Source organism: Pipistrellus hanaki, assembly GCF_964339955.1.
Source record: "Pipistrellus hanaki genome assembly, chromosome: 16".
NCBI classification, from domain to species: domain Eukaryota; kingdom Metazoa; phylum Chordata; class Mammalia; order Chiroptera; family Vespertilionidae; genus Pipistrellus; species Pipistrellus hanaki.
Window position 1 is genome coordinate 24,934,347 of NC_140518.1, and position 27,746 is coordinate 24,962,092.

At 40.2% G+C, this 27,746-nt stretch overlaps 1 protein-coding gene across 1 annotated transcript in view; it reads right to left on the reverse strand.

Annotated features, from left to right (window-relative positions):
- The window catches only part of STXBP4 (syntaxin binding protein 4), a 101,666-nt gene that overhangs the window by 8,767 nt on the left and 65,153 nt on the right, over nucleotides 1-27,746 (reverse strand). Inside the window, 1 exon segment of the mRNA XM_084862563.1 lies at nucleotides 6,462-6,519. Within this exon segment, the coding sequence (XP_084718689.1) occupies nucleotides 6,462-6,519 (58 nt within the window).

Consider the following 27,746-nt stretch of genomic DNA (forward strand, 5'->3'; position numbering starts at 1 on the left):
TGAGTAGCAACGTCTCAGACTTTAGGATCTGACAGAAAGGCACGTCAACACAAATGGGGGGAGGGAGAAGTATAAACCAAGTGTAAGTAACCTTTAAAGAAAAATGATTATACCTACTTGAAAAATCACCAGAGCATAATTTTATGTTTGAAGCAAGTGTCTGATATTGGGAATTGCATTGTTTGTACAGCTGCATAGATGATAAACGTGATAGCTGCACACACAGTACACTGTGAAGCAGCACTGTGGTGGGCATCCTCTAGCACAGATCCCAGTGGCCTCACTCACACCTGGATAGCTGCTGCCTACATTGGAACTGGGGGGGTGGGGGGGAGTGTCTGTGTGACCAGGGGCATATGGAGAGTGATGGCATGTCATCACTTCTGAGACCGGTCCTAGAAGGCACTGGCTATAGCAGGTTGTGTTGGTCTGGATGCTTTTCTTGCTCTCTCTTTTTCTCGCCCCTTGCTTGGGGGGAAGCGAGCAGCATGCTGGGAGCAGCCCTGTGGGCCTACGGAGCAAGGTCCACATCGTGGCAAGGAAATGAGACCTCCGGCCAGCAGTCCCCTGTGGGCTTGGCACAGATGCACTGGTCCCGCTGAGCCACTCTGCAATCCCCACCCCAGCCAGCAGCCTGACTGCACTTTCCGGAGAAACCCGGCGAGACCACGCTGACCCGGCAAAACCACACCTGGATGGTCCACTTTCGGAAGCTCGGTGAGAAAGTAAATATGTTCTGTTTGAAGCTGCAACGCTTGGGGGAATTTTATTATGCAGCAATAGAGAATTAGCAAAAATAAGGATCCCTGATCATTCTAAGTCTGAATCTTTCAATAAAAGGTAAGAGTACAATGAAAGCATGTAGCAGCTGTCTAATTTGTAATATTTAAATTCACTTTTACCATCAGACATAACTCGCATGATGGTTTTGTAAAATTATGTAACATACAGATAAAGTACATGAACTTGCAAAGTGGAGTCATACCAAAGACCACTATAAATGTGGAATAATATACAACTTCAAAGGGAAGATAAGAAGGTAAGAAGAAAAATGGTCAAGTTAATCAGATAACTTCATTTAGAGCACCATCAAACAACTGCCATTTGCCATTACATTTAAGAATGCTGCAACTCTCTGTCTAAGGAAAAAATAAGAACATTTTCCCTTGAATGCTCACATATATATCCCTTGAATGCTCACATATATATCAAGTGAGGAAATCCTGCCCATATACATATGTGCACACACATATTGGTATACACATACACATCCACATAGGAGATATACATGTTCTCAGTTCTATGAAACACTCTAGGAAGGCCACGTGTGTGGTATGTGAGAACATGGGGCCCTCCCTAAGCCCGCCCTGTGGGAATGGTGAAGGCCATCGGTAAGAGGACTGGGAGACCTCGGGCGCCTGGCCAGCTGCTGGGCCAGGGAGAACCTGCTTGTGATGTGAATGCAGACAGTAAACAGCTGCAGAGAAACAGCCTGCGTGCTGTGTGCTGTGTTTTCTGGACTCTGTATAGCACGGTACTTGGAAAGTTTGTGTGGCAGAATCCACCCCCCACTCTCCTGTGTGATGCACAGGCTAGTCCTTGTCCACCCATGTCTTTCCCGGCCAGTCCTCCGGGAGTTATTTCTTTGGAATCAGCAAACAACATGCTGAGGTTTTCTCGGCTCTTTGCATAACACCAACACTTGGCATAAACTTGTTGACACCAGGTGCAATGCTTTCTTCCCTTGAGTCAGAGCCGAACTAGACAACCGCAAAGTTTTGATAGCTGAGCAATGGATGGATGGGGATGTTCAATGAGGACAGTATCTGTCTGGGCATTCTTGGCAGCGCTGACCTGTGCCTGATGCGTGGCTTCCATCAGAGGTAATAATTCAATTCCTGGGATGCCAGTGACAGGTGTCAATCTCCGGGGAAAGACTAAGTACACAGACCATCACCTCCTCTGGGTCCCAGAGGGTGGTTTCAATCACAAGTACAGGTGAGAGAGGCAATAACCTGGATTAATTACTCGTTATTCCTTGCCTCCAAAGTACATTAACCTGGTAAATGAACCACTGCTACCTCAAAAAACAGCACAGGCTCTCCAGGCTCAAATGTTGGTTGGTGTAGTGGGAGGATCAAGATTTAAAAAAACAAAAAGCAAAAAAACAAAACAAAGTTCCAAGAAAGACCCAGAGTAGATGCGTGTTTATGCAGACACTACTTCTCTGGCAGAATCATCTATCTGAATGCAGCTAAGAGCCAACAAGTAAGCCCATCAAATGTTAGAGTGAGTGGGGGAGTGAGTGGGGCTCACTTTGGCTAGAAGTTGCTAATTTTGGGCAGATGCTGTGATAGGCTCTTTTCATACATAAGCTCATTCATTCTGGACAGAAACACTAGCCTGGGAAGCACTAACATTCTTCCCATCTCATAAATGTGGGAATTAAAGCTCAGACAGGGTAAGCTCACGTGTCCGTCATTCACCTATTCTACAGAGACACCGGCATTTGAACCCAGTTTCCCCCACTCCAAGGCTCATGTTCCTTTTTCCCCTCTAGCACACGACCTTCCTGATGGAAGGCACCTACCTGTACAGGAACCTATGTACCTGACTCACACACAAACCCCTGCAGACACATCTCAAGGGCTACTGACAAGCAATTCAACTTAGTCTGATTATCTGGTTGCCCTGTCCTTTCAAATAAGAAACTCCCGGGGAAGAGGGGGAAGTGTATAAAGGATAAAAAAGAAGAGTGGGGTGAGGGATAGACAGGCATATTGAGAACAGAGAAGTGACCGCTGTACCTGTATTCTAGCTTATACAGCCTAATATCCCCCTGCAGAACTCACTGTATTATGTATAATTTAGACATTTGCAATAATTTGTGTTTGTTCAGTGGCCTGAAAGGTAGGGAAATATGTAACAATTATTAAGTAAGACTTTCATAAAGAATAAAGCTAAAATAAGGGTAGGTGCTTGAATAGGGATAATTTCTAGCCAACCCCACTCCCCCCAAACCCAATTTCTGGTATGCATCTTATTCCTCCCTGAGGCTGGGAAAGGAAGCACTGGTATAGTGTTAGATTTTTGTTATCTCTACTAGTTGACCTTTCTGATCTCCAGGAGATAAGTACTCATTCTTAGAACTAAGTTTCTAATCTGCTGTTTAAAAATGAATAAAATATAGAGTTCTTAAATGAAGATCTGTTTAAAATGTCTTCTTTGTCACATGTAAACATACTATATTAAAATAAGGAGATGGAGGAGGTGCAGTGCATTCGTGTGTGTGTGTGTGTGTGTGTGTGTGTGTGCATGTGCATGTGCGTGGTAGAGGGCAGAGATGGCTATGGAGCAGACAACCCTGGGTCTGTGTGATTTCCCTGCTGTGTGACCTTGACAGGTTTAGTCTCCTGTCCACAGTTTCTCAGACTGTAATGGTGAGACAATGACGCCCACCACTGTCCTTTGGGAACAAATCTGTCTTATTACCCTTTTCTGCTTTCCTCATGAGTTGATATAAAGGTCAAAGAAAACTATTGATGACCTTCCAAAGCACAATCCAAGGGGTACATTTTCTAGACTGGAGTCCACTATATAAATGTAGTGTTTCTTTCTATTTCTTCCACAGGAACAGTGACTTAGATCTCAGGGCAGTCAGAGGACTTATGTATTCCTTCTCTTCTCTCCTCTGCTCGGGGGCTATTCTCCCTGGAGTAGGAGGGAGCCAAGCCCAGGCTAGTGTTCCGTCTACAAAGGACGACCGCATAAGCCAGCTGGGTAACAGGCCCCGGGGCACACTCGCTCTCTGCTGGCCCTCTGCTGCTCCCTCCTCCTCCTTGGTAGTTGACATTGATCCTTTCGTAGCCTTTCCTCCTATGACACTAGTTGGGCCCTGACCTCACCTTTTGGTTGGAATACACTGACAGACGGCTAAGGCTGTTTAGCAAAGAGTCCCCACAGGGTCCACACTCATTCACTGCCATTTTCCAAATATCTTTGAACTCAGAACCCCGGTGCATAATGAATACTAGTTTGCCTTTCTTTGATCAGGCAGTTCTTTGGGGACCTTCTAGAAGACAGGCATGGCTGAGGACAGGAGGCAGCTAAACCACCATCAGAATACCATTCTTATTAGAGCTGAGCGGTGCCCACTTTCCACATTGTTAGGAGGATTTAATGACACAATGCATAGAAAAATACACCTAACACGCGCCTGGCTATTCAACCACCAGCTAATGCCCAATTAATGCTTATTTCCTTCACCACCATCATATCTTTTCCCTTATTCATTACAAAGTTATTATGAGGAAGAAACCAAAGCAGATTTGAATACGGTTTTTCATCTTCCTGCCATCCTGAAAGCCCAGTTATTCGATCGTCCAAGAACTAACCATAGTTAACCCAGCATATCAGAGTGAAACTTCCCTTCCAGAAGAGATACGGTTCTGGAAGTGAACAGTAAGGGGCTAAATGTGATCTATGCATGGAATTCCTGGGTCCTCTGCTCCATCAGTCCCCTTGCCCTCTACAGGTTACAAACCACACCTTTGCTGTATGAATTACTTTTTTTTTTTTTTTTTTTTTTTTGCTGGAGACCACAAGCAAAAATATATCATGACAATACTTTGACAAGTTTACCCCTAATTTTTTCTTAAATATTTTCAAATATGAAGCTTTTGAATTCTCAATGTTGTTAATGGTTACATTATTTTTCATGTTTTTCCACCCACCAAGATGATTTCTTCATATTGTAAATTTCTGAGAACTTATTGGGCACCTACTATGTTCAAAATTCCATGCTAAATGCTTACTTATCATTGGACAACTTCATAAAGTAGGTAATATTTCCCTGACTTTATGATGAGAAAACCGGGGTGAAGAGAAATATAGGAACCTGTGTCAAGTCACAGAGCCTGAAGATCCAAAATCTGGCTGTTGCTTTGGAAAATACCTGCACATCTGAAAGGACAGCAAGAACGCCTCCTTCTTCCTCCCCAAATGCACAGCAGGTATTAGTTAAAAAAGGAGAACTCAGGGAGTCTCTTGGGGTCTTAGGAGTCTGTCATTTTTGCCCTTATAACTCAAATCTGACATGAAAAGAATGGTCCTAAACATAGTGGAAGTATATCAGACTGCTTTGAAAAGGTAAAGCTAACCAGGACAGCAGCTAGAAAATGTATTCCTTTCAAAGACAGGTTTTTTTTGGAGACAGTCTAGTCCCATGGTTGGCAAACTGCGGCTCGTGAGCCACATGCCTCTTGAGTATGGCTCTTCCACAAAAATACCACGGCCTGAGCGAGTCTATTTTGAAGAAGTGGTGTTAGAAGAAGTTTGAGTTTAAAAAATTTGGCTCTCAAAAGAAATTTCAATCGTTGTACTGTTGCTATGTGGCTCTGTTGACTAATGAGTTTGCAGACCACTGGTCTAGTCTATTAGGGAGAATCCTGGAGTTAGAAGATGAATTCTATTCTGGGTTGGTAACTTCGTGGTTGTGGATTTTTGGCAACCATTCTAGGCTCTTATTATCAAACAGGGAGAATACGGTACATATAAAAGGGTGTTCTGAGAATCCACTAAGATAGGAAAAGTATTTTCAGGTAAATGAACTGTGCAGATTGTGTCCACCATCCAGAACTGAAATATCATTGCAGAGATGTACACATAAGGAACTGTTTGACATTGAAATTGGTACTCAAAAGAACTGTTGGCCCAGAAAGAAACTCACTACAGACTGATTCATTTGTCTCTCAGCATAACCATTATTACTTGTCTCATTTTCGGTTCTTATAACTATATTTCTAGTATCATATGATCTCACTCATCTAGGGGAAATAATGAACAACATAAACTGATGAACCAAAGCAGACCGGAAACAGGGAAGCATCGATCAGACTGTCAAACCTCAGAGGGAAAGAAGGGGAGGTATGGAAAAGGGGAAGAGATCAACCAAAGGACTTGTATGCATGCATATAAGCCTAACCAGTGGTCATGAACAACAGGGGGGTGGGGGCATGTGTGGGGAGGGGTTTGGGATAGGAATGGGGGGAGGAAGACAAATATGTGATACCTTAGTCAATGAAGAAATTAAAAAAAAAAAAGAATGTTCATTCTTAGCACTATTATTGAGGAGTTTTAAGTGGGGTTTTCATTAATTAACTTTTCACAAATATTAATACCTTAAGCCAGAAGTGAATCCCAGCGGTCACTATTTAAGTTCCAATGATGACCATGTTCCAATTTTTTGATGTTCCCCTTGAAATTATTTTTTAAATTTTGTTCCCCAAATGACATCTGACATTAACATTTAAATCGCACCAAGTGAAAATGGTGAGCCTTCATTTGTTTCTAATTTCTGTAACCTCCAAGAGGGTGCCGTGGTTTTGCTGATTAGCCTGCAACTCCCAGGTTCCCGCCAGATGTGAAAAACTTGCTTACTTGGAGGAGACGCTTGTACTTACTTGATGAAGTACTTGATTCCATCTGCTGTGTAAGCTTCCTCCCACCCATAAGGTAGACCTAGAGTGAAAGGAAGCCGAAAATACACTCAATACGATGACAAAGATAACTTGGAGGCGCACACACAGACTCCCACATCTTTACAATGACTTGAGACCATTTCTTGAACAAAATAACTTCCTAGAAAGGAGGAATTAGAACAATTCGGATAGCTTTCCTACTCCGCATCTTGAGAACGTCAGACATAAGTCCTGAACAGATAAGCTGCTCGTCATTTACATGGTGAGCATGTTTGTCAGCTGGATTCAAGTACAGATTCTGGGTGCAGGGGGTGGTTTTTGCCTGGAGGCAGAGGGGTGGACAAGATGGCCTCTGCTCGGTTCTTCTGGCTCTAAGGTTCTTTAATTGGCTCCCTTTGCATCCTTGCACTCAGCTCCATGGGGAATGGTGCATGCATGCCGGATCAGCACAGTTTGAAAGCAGCTTTTGGACAAGACAGAATTCCTTATGAAGTTTAAAAGCTTAGCAAAGTCATTTACAATGGATTATATTTTGTTAATAAGGATTTTATGCACTAAACATAAACGGCCAGACTACTGGCTAAACTTAGCTTCCATTTCTGTCATGGGTCTGAGAAGATTTAGCTATAAAGAGATACAGACTGCCCGACTGGTGTGGCTCAGTGCCTGAGTATTGACCTATGAACCAGGAGGTTGCCATTTTGATGATTCTCATCATTGATGTTTCTCTCTTTTTCTCCCTCCCTCTCCCCTCCTCTCTGAAGTCAATAAAAATATATTTAAAAAAAAGAGATGGAGACTGAAGTAAGCAAGCAATTATTTGGCCATGTTTCTGTTAAGAGTATGTTTTTGTCCTCACACCATAATGAGGGAGTCACAGCCTCTTATATTATAATTAGAACCCTTTAGAAGAGAATGGTTTCCATCTCTCTATTCTATCCCTGGATATTGCTAAGGAGTTTAACTGACCTTTCCAATCAGTCCTTGATACTAGCTTATCATGGCTCCTTCGATGGGTAGAAGATAGATTAACGCACTACAGAATGGACTCCATGCACAGGAAAGTAACTGGGCTATAGCCACAAACCATTGACTTCCATTTACCCAAGTCTCAGTGGGAGGCAGAGCAAAAATGCAGGTACCGTGACCATCTGATGAAATAAAACCTTACTCTGTCACCACTGCTTTGTAGAGGATGTTCTTTGAGAATAGCTCTCAGACGGTTATTTTTATAATGAAGGAAAACAAAACAAGCTTTATTTTATCTTGATCTCCAGTCTTTTAACACAAGTTGTATACAATAAGACCCTGTCCAAAAATTCATAACTATTTCCTTCCTAAACACAGCCCCTCTAGGAGTTTCTTTTCTTTCTCTCAAGGAATAAATGTTCCTATTTTAAGTAGAAAATGAGCACTTCTGGGAATTCAGCATAAGCAGTTGACTGGCTCTTTTTTTAATTAATTAAGTTTTATTTTTTTAAAGAATATATTTTTATTGATTTCAGAGAGGAAGGGCGAGGGAGTTATCATAGAAATATCAACGATAGAGAGAATCCTTGATCAGTTGCCTACTGAAGGCCCCTCACTGGGAACCGAGTCTGCAACTCAGGCATGTGTTCTGATGGGGAATTGAACTGTGACCTGCTGGCTCCTAGGTTGATTCTCAACCACTGCGCAACACCGACTGGCTTCTTGAAATCCCTTGAAGTGACACTATATGCCTCCTCCAGTGTGTACTGCCAGCTGGTGCTCGGCCAGCCAGACTGTGATAAGCTGCTGCTACGCCTGTTTAAGTAGATGTATTTTCTTCATGTTTTCTGTGTCTTTGCTACAGATCACTTCCTTCATTACTGACAAGCCCTTACCTGCAACGAAGGATCTGATGATTATATAAAAACCCTGTTCTCATAACAAAAATGCCCGGAATACCAGGATTTCTGATCAATAAGGCAAAGATAGCCAAAAGGCATCCCAACACAACCAGGACTTTTGTCTAAATAATTTATTTGTCTGTCCAGCACAATTATATACATACTCCTCATTTCTCAACTCATAGATTTTAATGTAAAGGAGAAAAATGTATACTTCAAAGATAGTATATTTTAATCCACAGGCTTGTCTGAAAATCGAGATTGACACCAAGATGCCACATCTGCTAGCCATCAAAATCAAATCCTGCCCAAGTTATTTTCTTACAATTATTGAACAGGGACTATAACTTCATAACAGATTTATTAAAGGGACCATTTCATATCTATTTAAGTCAAATGGTTATTCAATGACTGTAGCCATCAAGATATAAGATATTCCTGAGTATTAAATTATATATGTATTAAATTATATATATTAAATTACATATATATCTATATATATCTATATATAGTTTATTTTAGGATAATGTCTCTGTTACGAAAAAAATAAGCATTTCTTTTTAGAAGACTGAGTCTTTTTTTTCCATGCAGTTGGAGACTAAATTGATAGTAACTACCTCTCAGTGGTATTTCAGTAATAGAAAACACAATCAATGTCCAATTTAAACTGAAAAACAGAATACACTGGTAATCCAAGTAGCCTACGTTATACAATAAAAGCGCTTTTGATTTCCACAAGCTTACTAGTATGTGAGTACAATGAACTCAGCTTTCCACTAGTAAAGGTTTTTCTTTTCTTCACAATAAGTAACTGGGGCATAATTATAACATATTAGCTAAATACTTTGTATTAATAATTATTGTTCCAAGGCATTAACGTTTTTCTACATTCCCTATATCTTCATACTTGCAAATATATAATGCTTCTATTTTTCTTTTCTTTTCATATTTGTTTGAAATTTGTTGTAACAACTCTAATCACTTGAAATAGTTTTTGATTGGAAGTGTTGGTGAGCACTCACATAACAGTCTCGTCATCAGAGATCTGTTTCCAATCAAACACTTCATGGTGATGACTCTGAAATCCTCGTGAGTATCTTGCCAAATAAGAGCATTGTATGTATTCAACTTAGACTATTGGCTGTCACCTAAATGTCACGTATCCAAAAACAAACTCATCACATTCCCATACAAAATCGTTCCCTTCCAAGTTCCCAGTTTACTTATCGACCAAGATTCTCTTTGTCACTTTTGGCCCATGCATTAAATATTTAATTTAATCATTTACTAGGTATTCAGCATTTTACTTGGTGCTCAATATACAATGATGAACAAATAAACATGGGCCTTGATCTGATGGAGCTTTAAAAAATAATCATAAATAAAGAAATCATAAAAAACAGGAATAAGTATCATGAAGAAAATGTACTGACTACGATGAAAAGACTAAGTCATAGCTAAGACAAAGGCACAACTCCCCAATACTTAAACAACGCCTACAATAAGCAAGAAAAAGGTCAATGATCAATAAGAGTCTGTGAAACATGAGGAACAGTTGTGACACAGGACTCAAATGCACTGAGACATATAAACATATGCTTAGTTCACTCTTACTAAGAGAAATACTAATTATACTATTAGGAGAAGTCATGGGCATCATGGTAGCACAGATTAAAAAGTAGTTTAATACACAGTGTAAAAAGCATTTGACGTTTTGAGTGGAAGAAAGGAGGGGGGGTTATTCTTATTGAAGAATAATTTCAATATTCTTTAGAGTATTGAAATAATCAAGTTAGAGAGCTTAGTAATTTCAGTATTCTAAAGAATATGAAATTCATCACCTAGTGTAATTTTCACTTTATTTGCAGTCAGAACATCTAATTCTGTATGTAATGTTCCTCAATTACAAGTTGAATAACATGAGAAAGTAACCTTGTAGAGTCTCAACTTTTTCATCTATCTTGCCTAGCTTATAGGGTCACCATGAGACTCTTATTAGATAATATATCACTATACAATGATACACAAGGAGACCATTACTCATAGTCATGAAGAGAACAGTTACTCCTTTTATTTATTGTTGTTGTTATTATTATTATTATTATTATTATTATTTTAATCTTCACCCAAGGATAAAGGCTGTTTTTGTTTTTGTTTTTCTTCCCATTGACTCCTAGAGAGAATAGAAGGGAGGAAAGGAGGAGGAGGAGGAGGAAAGAGAAAATGCTTACTGCTGTTAACTACATAGTACAATTGTGTGTTTAATTATAGATCACATTAATACAAAAGAAGAGAAAGAACACATAAAAAGGACGATGGCAAGTTAAATTCAGGCACAGTGAAGTTGTGCAGGTAAGGTGGTTTGAGATCCCATCTCTTACCCTGATTTGGACTCTCACCCAAGCCTATCCCTGATAGAGCTGGTCAAAATCGCCCTCACACCTTCCAGCCTGTCGTGTTTCTCATCAGAGCCTCTGGGTCCTTGCCTGCCTGGACCCTGGATCTGTCAGAAAGTCTACTCAACGCCTTTTCTACTCACACTGGTTGAGTGCCTATGGCCTCACACATGGAATGGTGACCAGGTCCAGCACAGGGCCTCACACATGCACACGGGGCACACAGAAATAGCTGGTGACTGACTATGGAAATGTGCCTCCCGTGAAGGCTGATGGCTCAGTGGATCCTGCACATACTTAAACTGTTCTTGTTATAAGCAGGGCCTTTGTACTCGCCAGGGGAACTTTCTTACAAATATTTGTACAACTGTTCCTTGTGGATTTTGACAACAGGGTAGTGGACGACCAACAGACATTCAACTTTAGAAATGCCGTCACAGACCAGATGAAATGAAATCAAGATCACTTATGTTTCCATAAATAATGCAATTTTAAATAACACTAGTTCCTAATCATGTAGCATTTTCCTGTTAAACATTCTTGTCTTTAATTTTTTTTAAAAGTGGGGTTATCTGAAAATCTATTAAGGATCTCACATTACTTACAGTAAAAATTTGAAAAACATCATAAAAATAAAACTTCTTTTGGATATGTGTTTTTAAGCGGATTTGTTTAAATTTTTATTAGATGCATTTTCAAAAAAGACTAGAAACACCTTACACCAGCAAAAATGGTGCTGCCTCTGTGCACCCTCCCCCAGCTTCCCGGGCAGACCTCATCTTCCCCTGCCCGGCTGGTACTTCTGTGGTTTGTACCAGTTTGTATCACAGCCCTTATCATGTAAAACATGAGCTCCTTGACAGCGATGACTACATCTTATCTCTGTATCACTGTCTGGTATACAATATGGTCTTTGGAGCATAATAAATGTTCAACAATTGTTTGTTAGGTTTTCACATTAAGACCCAGCTACAGATTTTTTAAAAAAGCAATATTGCTTGGAGAAAATTAAGAGAAAATGTGGCATATTAGGACTGCTTTCAGGTGACAGTGACAGACTACCCAGCTGGGCAGTGGATGAACACGAGCTTATAGTTAAGGAGCCTGGAACTTGCTCAATAATAACATGAAGGCCCAGGTTCTTTCGATCTTTCTACTCTAGCATCCTTAGTGTCACCCTCCATTTGCAGAAATGCCTCCAGGACCACAGACATCATATCATATTGAAGGCAGGAAGGAAGAAAATGAGGCAGTCTCAGCACCATGTGTTCTTATCCGTTACTTAAGTACTTGCAAAACAAACTGATAAACAAAACAGGTCCAGAGACATAGAAGCATGGAGCAGACTGATGAATCTCAGAGTGAAGGTGGGACTGGGATGGAGGGTGGGGAGAGGTTAACTGGGGAATTTATATGCATGTATGCATAGCCCATGGACACAGACAATAGTGTGGTGAAGGTATGGGAGGGGTAGATGTGAGGTAGAAGGGGTCAATGGGAAGGGGGGAAAGGGGGCACATCTGTAATACTTCAACAAAAGACACACACACACACACACACACACACACACACACATATATATATATATATATATATACACACACACACACACACACACACACACACACACACACACACATATATATATATATATATATATATATATATATATTTTAATTTTCTTTTTACAGAGAAAAAGAGAGAAGGATAGAGAGTTTAGAATCATCGATCAGCTGCCTCTTGCACACCCTCTACTGGGAATGTGCCCGCAACCAATGTACATGCCCTTGACTGGAATCAAACTTGGGACCTTTCAGTCCGAAGGCCGACGCTCTATCCACTGAGCCAAACCAGTTTCGGCAACGAAAGATATATTAAACAAAAAAGTTCCTAAGCAGACTGTCCTTCATATCTCATTGGTCAGGAATGGAGGAGGCAGAAAAAGCAAACGTCTGACTTTATAGTTTCGAATGTGACAGACGTGGCAGGGCAAACACTGAGTCTGCCATAGATGCCATAAACAGTCAGACAATAGGACGATAGGTTAATTAAGGTATTAAGGCACCAGGCTTGTTAGGATAAGTGTGTCTGAGATCTTGAGGACCCTAGGACATCAGTGCAAATGGAGATAGAGTTAATAATTCATGTTGAGATATGTTCTCAAGACTATGATTGCTTACAGCTGACTAAATAATGAGATGTCTGTTTCAATCTTGCATCTCATAGTTCTCTGAGTGCTTCTAAAATTATGACAGTCTACCTTTATCTCCCATGCACCCCAACTTTCTTTTGGTTCCATTACTGCCATTCAAACGTCTCAGAGCCAAATCTTAAATGCTGTATTCTCTATAAATGCTTTCCTGATTTGAAAACATTTCCCCTGTTAGTACCATTCCTACAATACGTAATATCTTCCATTTCACTTTGTGATAATTTGCACAATTATTTTATTCCCTTCTTCCAGAAGACTGCTAACTTCTTGAGGGCACAGAGTCTTCCTCAGACAAACTTGGATCCAATATAGCATTTTCTTTTCTTTATTTTTTAAAGTGATGTTTTTATTGATTTTTAGAAGAGAGGAAAGGAGAGGGAGTGAGAGAAACATGATGTGAGAGAAAAACATCGATTACCTGCCTCCCACATGCACCTCTACTGGGGATCGAACCCAAAACTTGGGCATGTGCTCTGACCGAGAATGGAGTTGGCAACATTTTAATGCCTGGGGAAGACATTTAACCTAACCAAACCACGGCCAAAATAGTATTTTCTGAATTGAATATTTAATTCATGCTCTTTCGTTTGCTTCCTCAGATTCTTAGTGTTAGAAGGAAGGACATAGAAGACGAGGAAACAGAAGAACGACAAAGCCACAGCCTGCCTGTGGAGATGGCAAAAACTAGATAAAAAGTTTTCATTCTGGGTTGAAAATGGCATTCCCTCTGCGTTCAAGGGCTAGAAAATAGTGCCTCCGCTGAGATGATAGAACTCTAAGGGCGCGGAGCTTACAAGGCTACAAAATATAGAAAAGACACTCCTCACTCTAGGAAACACGGGCCTGTATCAGATCATGCATTTGTGTTGCATTTCGACCCCATGTACGCCCAGGACCTTTGCTTTCTGTGCAAAATGCTTTGCAACAGCCATATAGAAGGGATTTCAGAAGTTCCATGGTATTTTCTTTGTTAATCCTGACCCAAGGATACTTTTTCCACTGATTTAAAGAGAGTAGAAGAGAGGAAGAGATAGAGAAAGAGAGATAAACATGTGAGGGAGCTGCCTCCTGCATGTGCATGCCCCTGTAGGGTGGGGATCAAACATGCAACCCAGGTATGTGCCCTGGACTGGGAATCAAACCCTCAACCCTAGCCAGGGCTTGGAAGTTCCATTTTCATCCAACATATCTACAACTCTTTTAGGACTTGTCCAAGCGCTGTAGTGATGGCAAATACAGGATTTCGTGTTTTTGGAGAGGCCTAATTGTCTAAGGTTCTTGCTCATAGTTGAGTCAAAATATGTCCTCCTGTTGTTTCTACCTGATGGCCCAAAGACTTAACTTCTGATTCTGTATGTAATAATCATGCCTGAAAGCACTGTACTGGCATGGAAGCTGCCTTGAAAGCAACACACAAGTAATGGAATGACATGTAACTATTTATAGGCAGGGACCATGAACATGCGTTTGGTTATCAGAAATTTGTGTGTACTAGTGCATGCAGATATAGGGTAAATGCACAGCAGTTTGCTTTACAAAGAGAATGGAGTGAATTAGTTAACCTGATTGAGATCATTTCTACTTTTTGGAGAAAGTGGTTCTAAAAAATAAAAAATATATGGAGTCTTTTGTAATTATTGAGAGTCATTTAAAAATTTTTTTACTATCTACTATGACAATGACTTAACTATTCAGAAGCATGCTTTCAAACCATTCAGTTTCTCTTTCCATTGATCTTGCTGACCAGTTCCTTTAAGTCTGATTTCTTCTTTCTCTGTGGGCCTCTACATGTTCCCAGGGTACAGTCTTGGATCCCATCATTTCCCTACTTATATTTGTATCCTAGGGAGCGCCATAACTTTCAGAGCTTAAAAAAACCTACATATGCTATGACTCTCAAATGTGGCCAGCCAAGCCCTTTTTCCTGACTCCAGACTAATATAAGCAACTTCCCAATAGCATCTCCACTTAGATGTTTCTCGGGCAAATTATACTTAATTTCCTGCAAAAATAAGTTTTACTTCTCCAAAGCTTATCCTCCTTGCAGTCTTCCCCATCTCACTAAGTGCGTCTATTCTGGCACCTTTCACGCCTTTCCAGCGGCCGCCTGCCTGGAATGCTATCTTCCTGCACCATGTGGCCAGCTCCTAGTCACCCCTAAGTCTCGTAGCTTCCCAAGCAGACAATCCTGACACCCAACTGTTTCTATCAGAGCAGGTGCATGCTCGCCATCAGCCACAGCTCTTGCTAAGCTAGAAATCACACATCTATTGATTTTCCTGCTTATTGTTTGTTTTCTCAATGAAACCATAAGCTCTTTAAGAACAGAATCATGTCTCATTCATCCCTGTCTGCTATGGACTTAGCAAAATGCCTGACACAGAGTAGGCTCTCAAGATTGTTTGCTGGATAAATACATAACACTTTATTCTTGCTCTTTAGAACACTCACCATAATTTATAAGTCATTTATATGATTAAAATTTTTAAGAAGTCCTATTACTCCCCTTCCAAGTGTACCCCCCGAAAGGCCATGCCTGTTTACTCCCCCAATCAATACCCAGTGTCTGACAGATCGCTGGTACTATTCAGTATTTGCTGAAGAAAGGAAGGGAGGGCAGAAGAGATGTGACAGTATGATTAAGAAAGAGAACAGAATGCTTCATAGTAATACTCAGAGAAAATGATAAAAATTCAAACACATCCAATCCCTCAGTTGTTTTGCCACATAATGCAAACATTTGTTCTTTTTGGAAACACTAAGTTTAGTAGATGAGTCAGTATTTCACTTGCAAGACAGATGCTGGATGCCATTTCGATCTAGCTGGAAGGATCATTTTATTTTCTGATTATTAGCCCAGCCAATTTGGATAGACCTGTTTCTTTAAGACACATAATTCTTAGATGAGTGCTGTGCTTTTTAGTCAAGGCCAGAGTACTGCATGGAAGCCTTGACTCTGTGGTGTATATCCAGAGAAAGAACCTGAACTTTGTAGTAGGGTCACTATAAAAATATAAATGGGTTACAAAGGAAAATTTCATAATTAGTCTTTTTTTTTTACTAAGGGTTAAGCCAAGAGAAAAGGTTACAGTATGGCTGAATCTGCCATATCATTTATCAGTGACAGAACTGGGTATGTTTGCTTTCCATAGTAAATATTTTTTTTTTTTAAAGAGTGAGATTATAATAGTAGATTCTTTGAAGAGAATAGATTGAAAATATTTATTTAGTACAATAACAAATTAGAGAGTTACAGTTTCTGCCTACCAGAATTCCAAGATTACACCCAACATAGAAATAAACTTCTGTATGTATACAAAAAAGCATATTATTAAAAATAACTTAAGAGTGAGTCTTTAAATATTTACCTCCCGAAAAATTCCCTCTAAAAGATTCTTAATTATAGTTAGCTTATTAGCTCATCTGCATTATAATAGCACCATGTAATTGTTTTTCATTAATAAAAGGTTTTGATTAAAAACTGTACACAGTTAGTGCCTCTATGTTGCTGACTCATATTTTATGATCAGTGGTAGGTATGCAGAGAGGGAATACACTGGTTTTATACAGGAAATACTACAGTCTTGAAATCTAGGTCACATAACACAGCACAGTTATAACCGAAGAGCACAGAAGCCCAGTGTTTGTCTTCTACTCAAATAAGAAAATCATGTTTAAACAACAGTTAACAATTAACTGCTTTGTAATTATACTTGGCTAACGCACATTATAATTAGTTATAACCATAATTATACTTCTTGACCTCTTCATAGTCTTACCGTGCCATCTTCATATTCAAGGAAACTTAAATGTGTACTAAGAGCAACCACTAGACAGAAAGCCAGATAATAAAATGTGTGCTTGTGTGAAACCTTTTATCTGGAAATCTCAAAACTGTTTCAAACACCAATTAAATTTCTGAAGCATCTTAGGCAGAGGAGTTGAGATGTGGAAATCTGATATGTCACATTAAGTCAACTAGATTTTTATGCCTTTATCCTCTGAATGTGTTTATGGTAAACATATATGTGTGTGCTATGATCTAGGCACCAATGGGCTTTGGAAATAACACAAACACAATGAAATACTTTATCAATAAAATATTTAAGCTATGTTCTCAAATACAAATATACTCCCTAGCAATGTTTTGAGAACATTTATCAGGTCTTTGGAAAATGGTAATATTTCCCTTTGAGCATTTAAAAAATTATGTTTATAAATGTGTATGTTTCATGAAACTTTTAGTCTTTGAGACATAGATAGCAGCTCAGATGTTTTCATTTAAATATGAACAGTTAAACAAGGCATTATTTTCTGAACTTGTATTTTTTAAATATATTTTTATTGATTTCAGAGAGGAAGGATGAGGGAGAGAGAGAGAGAGAGAGAAACATCAATGATGAGAATAATTTTATTGGCTGCCTCCTGCACCTCCCCCCACCCCCCGCCCCAACACTGGGAATGGAGCCTGCAACCTGGGCATGTGCCCTTGACCAGAATCTAACCAAGGACCCTTCAGTCCACAGGCCAACACTCTATGCTAGGGGTGTCGAACTCAATCAGAGAAGGGGCCAAAATCTAAAATCCAGCCTAAATCGCAGGCCAAATGGTTTACTGAACAGTCATAAACTGACAATGTCATAAACTGACAGCGGAGTGCAGTGATGACGGCGCGGTGCGGGCCACATTGCAAGGCCTGGCGGGCTGGATTTGGCCCGCGGGCCTTGTGTTTGACACATGTGCTCTATGCAAATCGACTGGTTGCTATGACACACACTGACCACCAGGAGGCAGATACTCAATGCAGGAGCTGCCCCCTGGTGTCACTGTGCTCCCACAGGAGGGGCATCACTCAGCCAGAAGCCAGGCAAGTGCAGCAGTGGTGGCAGGAGCCTCTCCCATCTGTCTCTAAGGCAGCGCTAAGGAGCAGCAAGTTGATCAGTAAGAAGCAGTAGGCAGGCAGGCGGTAAGGAGTGACGGCTCCCAGACTGCAAGAGTGATGTCTGACTGCTGGTTTAGGCCTGTTCCCTGTGGGAAGCGAGCCTAAGCCGGCAGTCAGACATCCTCCAAGAGGTGCCAGAGTGCAAGAGGGAGCAGGTCGGGCTGAGGGATGCCCCCTGCCCCCAAGTGCACAAATTTTTGTGCACCAGGCCTCTAGTTTTAATATAATTATTCCATCACATTTTATTAAAGAGAAAACAAACAGTGGTTTCTACTCCAAAGAAAAAGAGGGGGTAGTCAAAACTTCAGAAAATACACAAACAAAATGTTCACTTCAAAGAAACAGTACATAATTGTTTAAAAGAAAACTTCAGGGTGATGAGCTGGGTCAAGATGCCACACAAATGCGACCTTCCTCCTAAATTGACTCCTAAGAAGTGAGAACACACAGAGAACCCCGCGCCTGGCAGCTCCGCGGGCTGCAGAGCATCCCAACGCTCGTTCCAATTTCTAGGAAGTCGTATTACATACTGACACGTCTCCCTTACCCTGGATTAGAAAGGAGAGCTAGATGATTTAACTATGTCCAGTGAATTGCATTTATATTTTTAAAAAGGGCCAATGTGTTTCCTAAGGAAGTCTCTGAAGGCTGATTTACTGCAAGGTACTCTGAAAACCTCGCAGCAGTCTGTTTCCTTCAGTTAATGTCATTTCACCGTCTACTCGAGCCATAAAACAGTAGCATTTTCATGTTCAGAAAAACTCCCCAACCCAAAGCATAGCGCTGTACTTACAGAACCTTGACAGTCCCACCTCCGGATAACAGCCTATATTTTGCAGCACCAGGACACAGCAAACGTGTTTTCAGTAAAGGTTAAGGTGGACAAAAACCTTGCTTACAAAGAACGAATATTAGAGAGAGAGCCAGAACACTCAAAGTCAAGGGTGGCTCTGGGAAATAGGAGAATGATGACTGTCATACCCCAGGGGCCCATTGGGCCAACTGGGGAGAATTGAGAGCTTAGTTTTGTTTTCAATAATGGATCCATGGAGAAGAGTTGCATCTTTTATGACCAGGTTCTTTCTGCCTTGATGCTACTGGACCAATTTTAAAAAATATATATATTTTATTGATTTTTTACAGAAAGGAGGAGAGAGCGATAGCGAGCTAGAAACGTCGATGAGAGAGAAACATCGACCAGCTGCAATGTACATGCCCTTGTCCGGAATCGAACCTGGGACCTTTCAGTCCGCAGACTGACGCTCTACCACTGAGCCAAACCGGTTTTGGCTGGACCAATTTTTTTAAACATATATTTTACTGATTTTTTACAAGAGAAAGATAGTTAGAAACATCAATGAGAGAGAAACATTGATCAGCTGCCTCCTGCACATCCCCCACTGGGGATGTGCCTGAAATCAAGGTACATGGCCTAGACCGGAATCGAATCTGGGACCCTTCAGTATGCAGGATGATGCTCTATCCTCTGAGCCAAACCAGTGTGGGCATGGACCAATTATTTTAACCAAGAGGCCAACAAGGCTATCTTTCTTAATCTCCCTTTTAGTTAAGGACACTAAAAAGAAATGCTAACCATTTCCTGAAGGAAACAACAGAAGACTGTTTTCCCTTGGGTCCTCTATTACTTAAGTAGTTTCCATTTAGCCTCATCTCAGCACCGTTTTTGTCACAACAGTCTGCACACAGCACACAGGGTTGCAATTACCCTAAGGAGCATATTACTGTTAACAGCCCATCCAGTGATTTGATTATCATTGCATGGTTAATGGCTTTTTAGGATAATAACACTGATACAGACAACCAAGTGCTTTAGTTAGTTTATGATTCTTTTTTTTTTTTCTCAAAACAGACTTTAATGTGGGTACACCGTGCAATGCAACTTTAAGGCCATTGTGGACAAGTATAACCCTTAACTGGGCTCCTCAGTGGCTCATGCTAGCCCAGTCTCTAGGAATGGAGGTGGCTCCCAACTTAGATGACATTTGTAAACAGTATTTGCATATCCAGATGAATGAAAAAGGTATAGAACTGGAGTTGAATGATAGGTAAAACAACACAAGGAGTGCAAAGTCTTGCATGCAGATGCCAGCCCAGGGGGAACATAGAACAGGCAGGATTGGAAAGGTGGAGAGAGTCTGGGATGAACTGCTTTGCAGACAAGCTATTAGGGCAAATAAGCTTATACAAGAATTAGATGTTCCTACGTTTTACAGGTGAGAAGGCTGAGGCACAGAGGTTAAGAAACTCGTCAAGTTCATGATGCTTATGAGAGGCAGTGGTAGGATTTGAATTCAGGCAAACTGAGTCTTGAGTCTATGCTGTAGGCCACTATATTCCTTCTCCTTTTACACAGAAACAACACAAAAGTTTTAAAAAACTGAAATAAAAAAAATTGAAAGAAATTAAGTCAAAACGTAAACAATGATTTTCCCTTAGTGGTGAATTATAAGCAATTTTTCCTGCTTATCCACTTTTCAGATCTTTTCAAAATTAACAAAAATAAAGTCAAACACATTCTTATGTCAGCAGACAATAAAATGAATATGAGGTGTCCCCTCAAATGTATACACACACTTTGAATAATTATAAACGCGGTGTTTATTAAAATACGTTTCATTTTCAAAATTGAGCTATCAGCTGTGACAGTGTGTATACATTTTGAGGGAAGCCCTGTATTTTGCTGGCCTAAGTAACATTTTCCCTTCTACCTCAGCACTTCTCAATTTAGAAAAAAACTGCGCACACACTTAAATGACACATTGTTGAAAGTTATCAGAGCACCTTGCATCCCTCACGAGAAAGTCACGGAAATCTGGGCACAGGCGGGAACTTGTTCAAGTTAAGTAACGTCTACCATATGTTGTAGGATCGGTACAGATGCAGCTCAACTTCCTAGACCTTTTTTCCTTAATCCTACACCTTTTAAACTAGAGTTACATAACTGACATTTACAAAATGACCAGAAGGTCTAAGAGATATTGAAATGCCTTACGAATCACAGAAGAAACATTAAACTAGCATCCAGGCAGCGCTGGTAAAATGTACGTCTGTCCTCACCAACCTATGGAAGCATCTCTCTCAAAGGCTACAAATGCTCACAATCACAGCCAATTTGTTCCTCACGTGTTGTCCTCTTGTGACCAGCATTCAGCGTTGCTTATCACCCCCACTGTGAAATTCTCTTCTCCTTGGGCTTTATTTTTTAACCTCCCAACAGTCTACCTTTATTTCTGCTCCTAGCATCCTGACTGCTCTCCATCTGGCCCCTCTTCCTCCGAGCTGTTCCCATGGGACTTCTCCTTTTCTTCCTGCTACATCCTTTCTTTACAATATTTGGGCTTCAACTATCAGAACTACATGAATCATCCCCTAACCACCTCCAATCCTGACCTCGCTCTCAATCTCACTCTAAATGTCTATGAGTATTTCTACAGAACTTGTCTGTCTTTTCTTCCAAATCTGTCTTTCTTTCTGGGTTACTTGTGACTTTGGATGGTTCTACCACCCTTCAGTTATCCAGGCTCAAAAATTCAGTGTCGTTTTTACTTCTCCTCTTTGTTTCTCTCTTCAACAGTTGTCCAGTCCTATACAATCTACCTCCAAGATCTTATTCATTTAGTTGTTCAATTAACACATATTGAATCACTGAGGTAATGGATTATGGGGCTACAGTGGTGAGAAGACATGTGAGAACCTTGCCTTCCTGTATTTTACTTTCTAGTGGGTTAGAATGTAAAATACAGACTCGGGTAGCAATCGGTGCTATTAGAAAAAAAAAAAATAGAGTAGAGGAATCATGAGTGGTACTTACTGATGAGGGGGCTAGTAGTTTAGGGTGGCTGGGAAAAGCCCCTTTGGGAAGATGACGTGAGAAGACAGATCATGAATAAGTGAAAGAGTGAGTCTGACGAAGTTCTGAGGAAGGCCATTCCAGGGGGGTGGAGGGCAAGTACAGAGGCAACGAGGTGGGAATGAGCTTGGCATGTCAACAACCGCAGAAAGGCCGATTTGGCTGGGGTAGTGTAAGCAGGGAAGAGTGGCAGACAATGAGATCAGACAGCTAGTCAGCGCCAGCAACGAGGACCTCGTATGCCATGGTCAAGAGTTCAAATCTTATTCTAAGTGTGATAGGAAGCGGATGAAGAGTGTGGACTTGAGGAGTGATGTGGTCTGGTTTATGGATTAAAGACCACAGAGAACAGGCTGTAGGGGAGAAGTTATGCAGATGGCTATTGAGCATTCCTACACTTTTCATCAATTCGCTTTTTAGAAATAAAGGTTTCAATTCAACAGGTATGTAATTTTCCAATTCACAAATAATGACATTAGGAGCCGAAATGCTTTCATTTGCTTAGTTTAGATGAAAATAATACCATGTTTCTGAAGTGAACAGTAAAAGCAACAGAGCATATATTTTGGCCCATTTCCTAATTATATGTTATGTAAATGAAACCAAATCTTTTGGGCATTTTGTCATCAGTATGTCCAACAAGGTAATTAGGAATTAATTAGCAAAAGCATTTATAAAGAATTCACAAATTGCTAGTAATGCGGTACAAAGTACCAGGCATTCAATGCACCAAACAGGAATGAATAATGTTAAGACTGTTTCCATTAGGGGTCTACAGAGAAAGAAGTTGAAAATAAAATGAATAAAAGATAAAGGCATTTCAATTATTGTCAGGTTATAAAAGGTTTGCGCTCTTATGTGATGTGAAGATAGAACATGGAGACATAACAAATGAGTCCATTTTGTTAGTATCATTTGGAATCAGACAATTAAGCTTTTAGCATCTGCCAGCACTGAGTGTGTCTCCTATAAAATTAAACAGAGCTCTGTAGATTAAGAACACAAGAGAATTATGAAATGACCAGCATTCATATTAGATTGGTAAGGTTCCTTCTATTTACAATATGTAATCCACTCATCTCTGTGTTCTCAGGATTCATTCATTTGCTTCCCAGTGAACAAATAAAGGTTATGTTTGTCTTTTTCCCCCAGAAAGCTAAGAAGGAAAAACACCACAGTAGGGAAGGGTGCCTTTCCTTCTTTCTTACTGAATTTATGGGGGAGGTAACTTAACAACAAATTCACGCATCAGTCACATCAGTTATGTGTCCAGCGCTGTGATAGGTATTGGGAATGCTAAACTGAATGAGACAACATCACGTGGTGAGGAGGGACAGAGGCTTCTCTCAGGAAGATTCACCCACAGTGTTTCTAATATAATCTTAACTGAGCTGTTTCCCCAAACTTCTTCCAATTGGATAGAAAGGAGTCAAAGAGATGGGCAAGGCAGAAGGGAGTCATCTCAGCAGAGCATCAAGTGCTTCACAAAGCTCATCAAAGCTCTTAAGAAGGTGATCTACACTAATAAAAGAGAAATATACAAATTGACTGTCACTTCATGAAGCCCACCAGCAAAGCAGGAGTGAATATGCAAACTAACCCAACAAAGATGGTGGCAGCCCCACCCCCCAGCTGCTCCATGCCTCTAGGCAGCATGCATGCACGTGCAGAGCAGCCAGGCAGGGCGGGATGCCTGCTATGAGGGGAAGCACAGAGGGCAGAGGGAGCTACAGGAGTGGCGCTCTGGCTGAAGCAAAGAATGAAGGCTCTGGCCGGAGTGAAGACGGGAAGGTGGCGGCCAGAGCGAAGGCCTGGGTCCCGGGTGCTGGCAGCCAGGGGAAGGAAGGCCTATTGTACGGATCTTCATGCATCAGGCCTCTAGTGTGTATATAAGAGGGAACTTTTTTCACCCAGGGAAACATTCTAGACTTGCCACTCTGAAGGTCATTTTCTCAACTGGGAAGATACAGGCAAATGTCAGTTTATTTTTCACAAACATACCAGGCACTCTCCTGCCTCAGGGCCTTTGCACTTGCTGCTGGGACATTCTTCTATGAGATATCTCTATGGCTTACTCCTTCCTCTGAGGGGTGGCGTGACTGTGAAAATGTAGCTTACCATAAAGGTTTGCAATGAATGGGTGACTACTCATACCCATTCCTGGGCACTTCTACCTTCTATACAAGTTCAGCAAGGCCTCCCTCTCCATAAACAAGACTGTCATATGGGAGCCCTTGAGACCGCCAGTTAGACTTAAACTTCTCTATTATTTCAAACTTTATATTCATGAAGTAAATGTGAGTTGAAGCTGGGTTTCTTATGCAAATATAAGTGCTACTTAAAGAATGAAATGTTAGTTTGCAATTGTTTTCAAGGTTTCAGCACATGGTTTCCTGTGTGTTTTCAGTGGAGTGATTTAACAATGACAGATGATACAAATCTACATCAGTAGGAACCTTTCACCACCTTCCAAGGTTTCCAGCTCTCCCCCTACTCCTCCAACAAAGAGCGGGGAAGAAGAGAAGCATTTACCCTCAGACAAGACTGCAAGGACATGCCGAAACCGGTTTGGCTCAGTGGTAGAGCGTCAGTCTGCGGACTGAAAGGTCCCATGTTCGATTCCGGTCAAGGGCATGTACATTGGTTGCGGGCACATACCCGGTAGGGGGTGTGCAGGAGGCAGCTGGTAGATGTTTCTCTCATCGATGTTTTTAGCTCTCTATCTCTCTCCCTTCCTCTCTGTGAAAAATCAATAAAATATATTTAAAAAAAAAAAGACTGCAAGGACAAACTACTTCTTTTGCATAATGACAATGAATGATGAAAATTATAATGATAATATATATTGAGTACCTACCAGATGTGAGTCAGCTTATAAACATTATCTTTAATAAGCTTGCTACTTCAGATGTATTATATTTAATTATTGTAACAACTCTATGAGTTGGTGATATCTCCATGTTCATAGATGAAAAAATGAGACTCAGAGAGCTCAAAGTAACCCCAAAACACAAAACTATTGGGTAGTAAAGCTGTATTTGAACTATTCTGCATCTCTACAAGTAAAAAATGAGTTTAACCAAAGAATTTAAATACATAACCAATTAACACAGACAATAGTGCAGTGAAGGCCTAGGGGTGGGTAGGAGTGGGATGAAGGGGGCCAGAAGGAATGTCTATAATATTTTCAACAATACTTAATTTATAAAGATAAATTTAAAAAATGAACCTATTGTTTTGATAAAGATAGCATTTAGGGTACATAGAACTGATTTTTATGTAAAAACTACAGACAATTTCACAAATGTTACTCCATTTTAGCCCGTAATGTAATGAGCCAAGATGCTCATTCTTTCCATTTTATAAATGGAGCAAAAGCGAGGTTGAGGAATTAACTCCAGAATTAAAAGATCTCGTGCAAGAAGAAGATTCTCTCACTCCCAAATTACTCTGGGAGTGAATTTATGTTGACTTTAACTTTCATTAGCATTTGGGAGAAGAAATGAGAAATACCAATAGCATTGTGCAGCCCCAAGACCTAATCATCTGACTCTAATTGGCACGTTTTTGAAAAAGATTAATAAAGATTCAGTTCTTGATTCTGCATCTTTGGTTTTAAGGTCTTTAACCTAGGTGCATTTATTATTCCCCTTTTATGCATTGTTTTGTAAATGATGCCAAAGGGAGTTTTTATTTCTTATTGTGAGGTTTCCATGATGCTTAACTTTTTTTTTTTTTTTTTAACTTTTAAAAGATGGTTTAAATTTCAGAAGTAACAAATGCTCCCTCTAAAAAGAATATTCAAAGACAAGTTTCTAAACACACACACACACACACACACACACACACACAAAAAAAAAAAAAAAAAAAAAAAAAAAAAAAAGAAAACAAAACCCTGTTAATCTGACTTCCTGGAAAACTAATGCATCAGAGTTAGGTATCCTCTATACCTGATAGAAAATTGGGAAAGTTTTTGAACCAAAGAAAGCTGGTGCTTTATTCTGAAGATGTAAGTCAGGAAAATTAGTTAAGATGAGGTAAATTTTGGTCAATGATTCTAATTAAAATAAAAAAATGAACTCTAAAGATAATCTTCTATTTACAGTGTTTTACGTTTTATAAAGCATTTTAATATAGTTCCCTTTGTGCATGAAATAATGTCATAAAGACTGTATTCCCACTCCAGAAACTTAGGTAACTAAGAAGTCACCATATTTTATCAAACCTATTGAGTATAAACTCCTCTCCCCTTCCTGCCATGTTATATACTACAAAGAGAAAAAATATCCCAATTCAATTGTGATGTAATGACAAACTATTTCCCCTACAGACCCATAGGACTCATCAGAAGATCTGAGTTAGGCTTCTGGGATTGCCTGCTCCTAGCCTGTGACTTAAGTACATCATTTAAATTCTCTGAGCCTTGATCTTTTTCTACCTTCTAAATTATTTCTAATAATGCCTACCTCACAGGATTTATTGATGTGCAGACATATTGATGTAAAATAGTACTTTTAAACTTTATGTAAAACTGATAAAATGTAAAAACCTTTTATCTCTATGATATTACGATTTCAAAATATATTATCTGTCCCAGTAATAGTCATATTCCTTGGTTGAAGGCAGAAAGTTCTGGATCAAAATTGAACTCGTTCATCATATTAAATTATTGCTCGAGCTGCTACTGCACGCAATGGCTCCCACTGCTGTCTTTTCTGAGATGAGCTGTGGCTACTTTGTCCTCATTTGCCCTCTGGAGAACACCCATCCCATTAACCCCCCAAAATTTACTCCGTTTGGATGAGGACATGCTCAGTCCTTGAAGGATAAATCTTTTTTTTTTTCCTGGCATCATTTACCTTTTGCTTGTCCAGACAGTTACAGGACTGCAGTGTGAACTACATGTTAGACATTCTGTTATTATAGTCAGTTCTAACCGTGAAAGAAACTGGAGTTCCATTTTTTGGAAGGCAGATAATTTAACAGACTTTACCATCAATACACTTCTGTAGTTTTTGAAGCAGCCCTTGTAATTTTTTTTTCTTGCTTTTGTGTTAGAAATCATTTTGTGTTATGATCTGTTCATCATGGTAGTCCTAAAGTGTAGAGGCTTTTACTAGATTAAATCTTAGATGCTGTCCATTCTGCAATCCCCTTGACAACCATACCCCTGTCCCGTGGGAGGAATTAAGTACCGCTCATCTAGCCAAGCCCTCCTATATTACGGCTGCTGGCAGTCTATGTGATTAAATCTGGACCTGAAAAACTTTCCTGGTAACGATCTTCCATGAAAATGCATACCAGGTAGTAGCTCTTGGATCACTACTCACTTGATATCTGTGTGTGTGCACTAAATACAGGAAATATGGCGGCTTTATGATTTTATAACAAACTCTATTAAGTTTGCTTCTTGTATATCGACAAGAGAATGGGAGAGGATTATTACAGATTTGGTATTATTAAACAATTTCACCACTTTCAGTTCATGGAATTTGTTCCATGAAAAAGGCACATACTCAATAGTTAACTAACGTGCCGAAAGAGTAATAGGGAAACATGAGGTCGGCTAAGATCTGTGATGACAACACAGCATTGCTTTGTGCATCTGGAATCATGGGCCCCATATGCACAGGGATATCAAGTCTGAACATCAGTATTGAATTTCAGGTGTTCTCAACGTGATCCACTCACATTAGCAGATGTAATACTAACCTCCTTTTAAACAAGGAACATTTGCTCCTAGTTCCTCCAAACCGAGCCCAAGCTACTACCATCTCCCTCCCTTGTCGACCACTGCAGCAGCCAAGTAATCTTCCTGCTTTCTTTACTCTTGCGCCTCTTACAGTCCAGTTTCAAAGAAATGCCTCAATAATCATAAAATGTAGATCAGGTCATATTACCCCTCCTGCTTAAAACCATCAATGGCTCCTATGACACAAAAGAAAATCCGAACTCCGAAGGATGGTGTCCAAAGC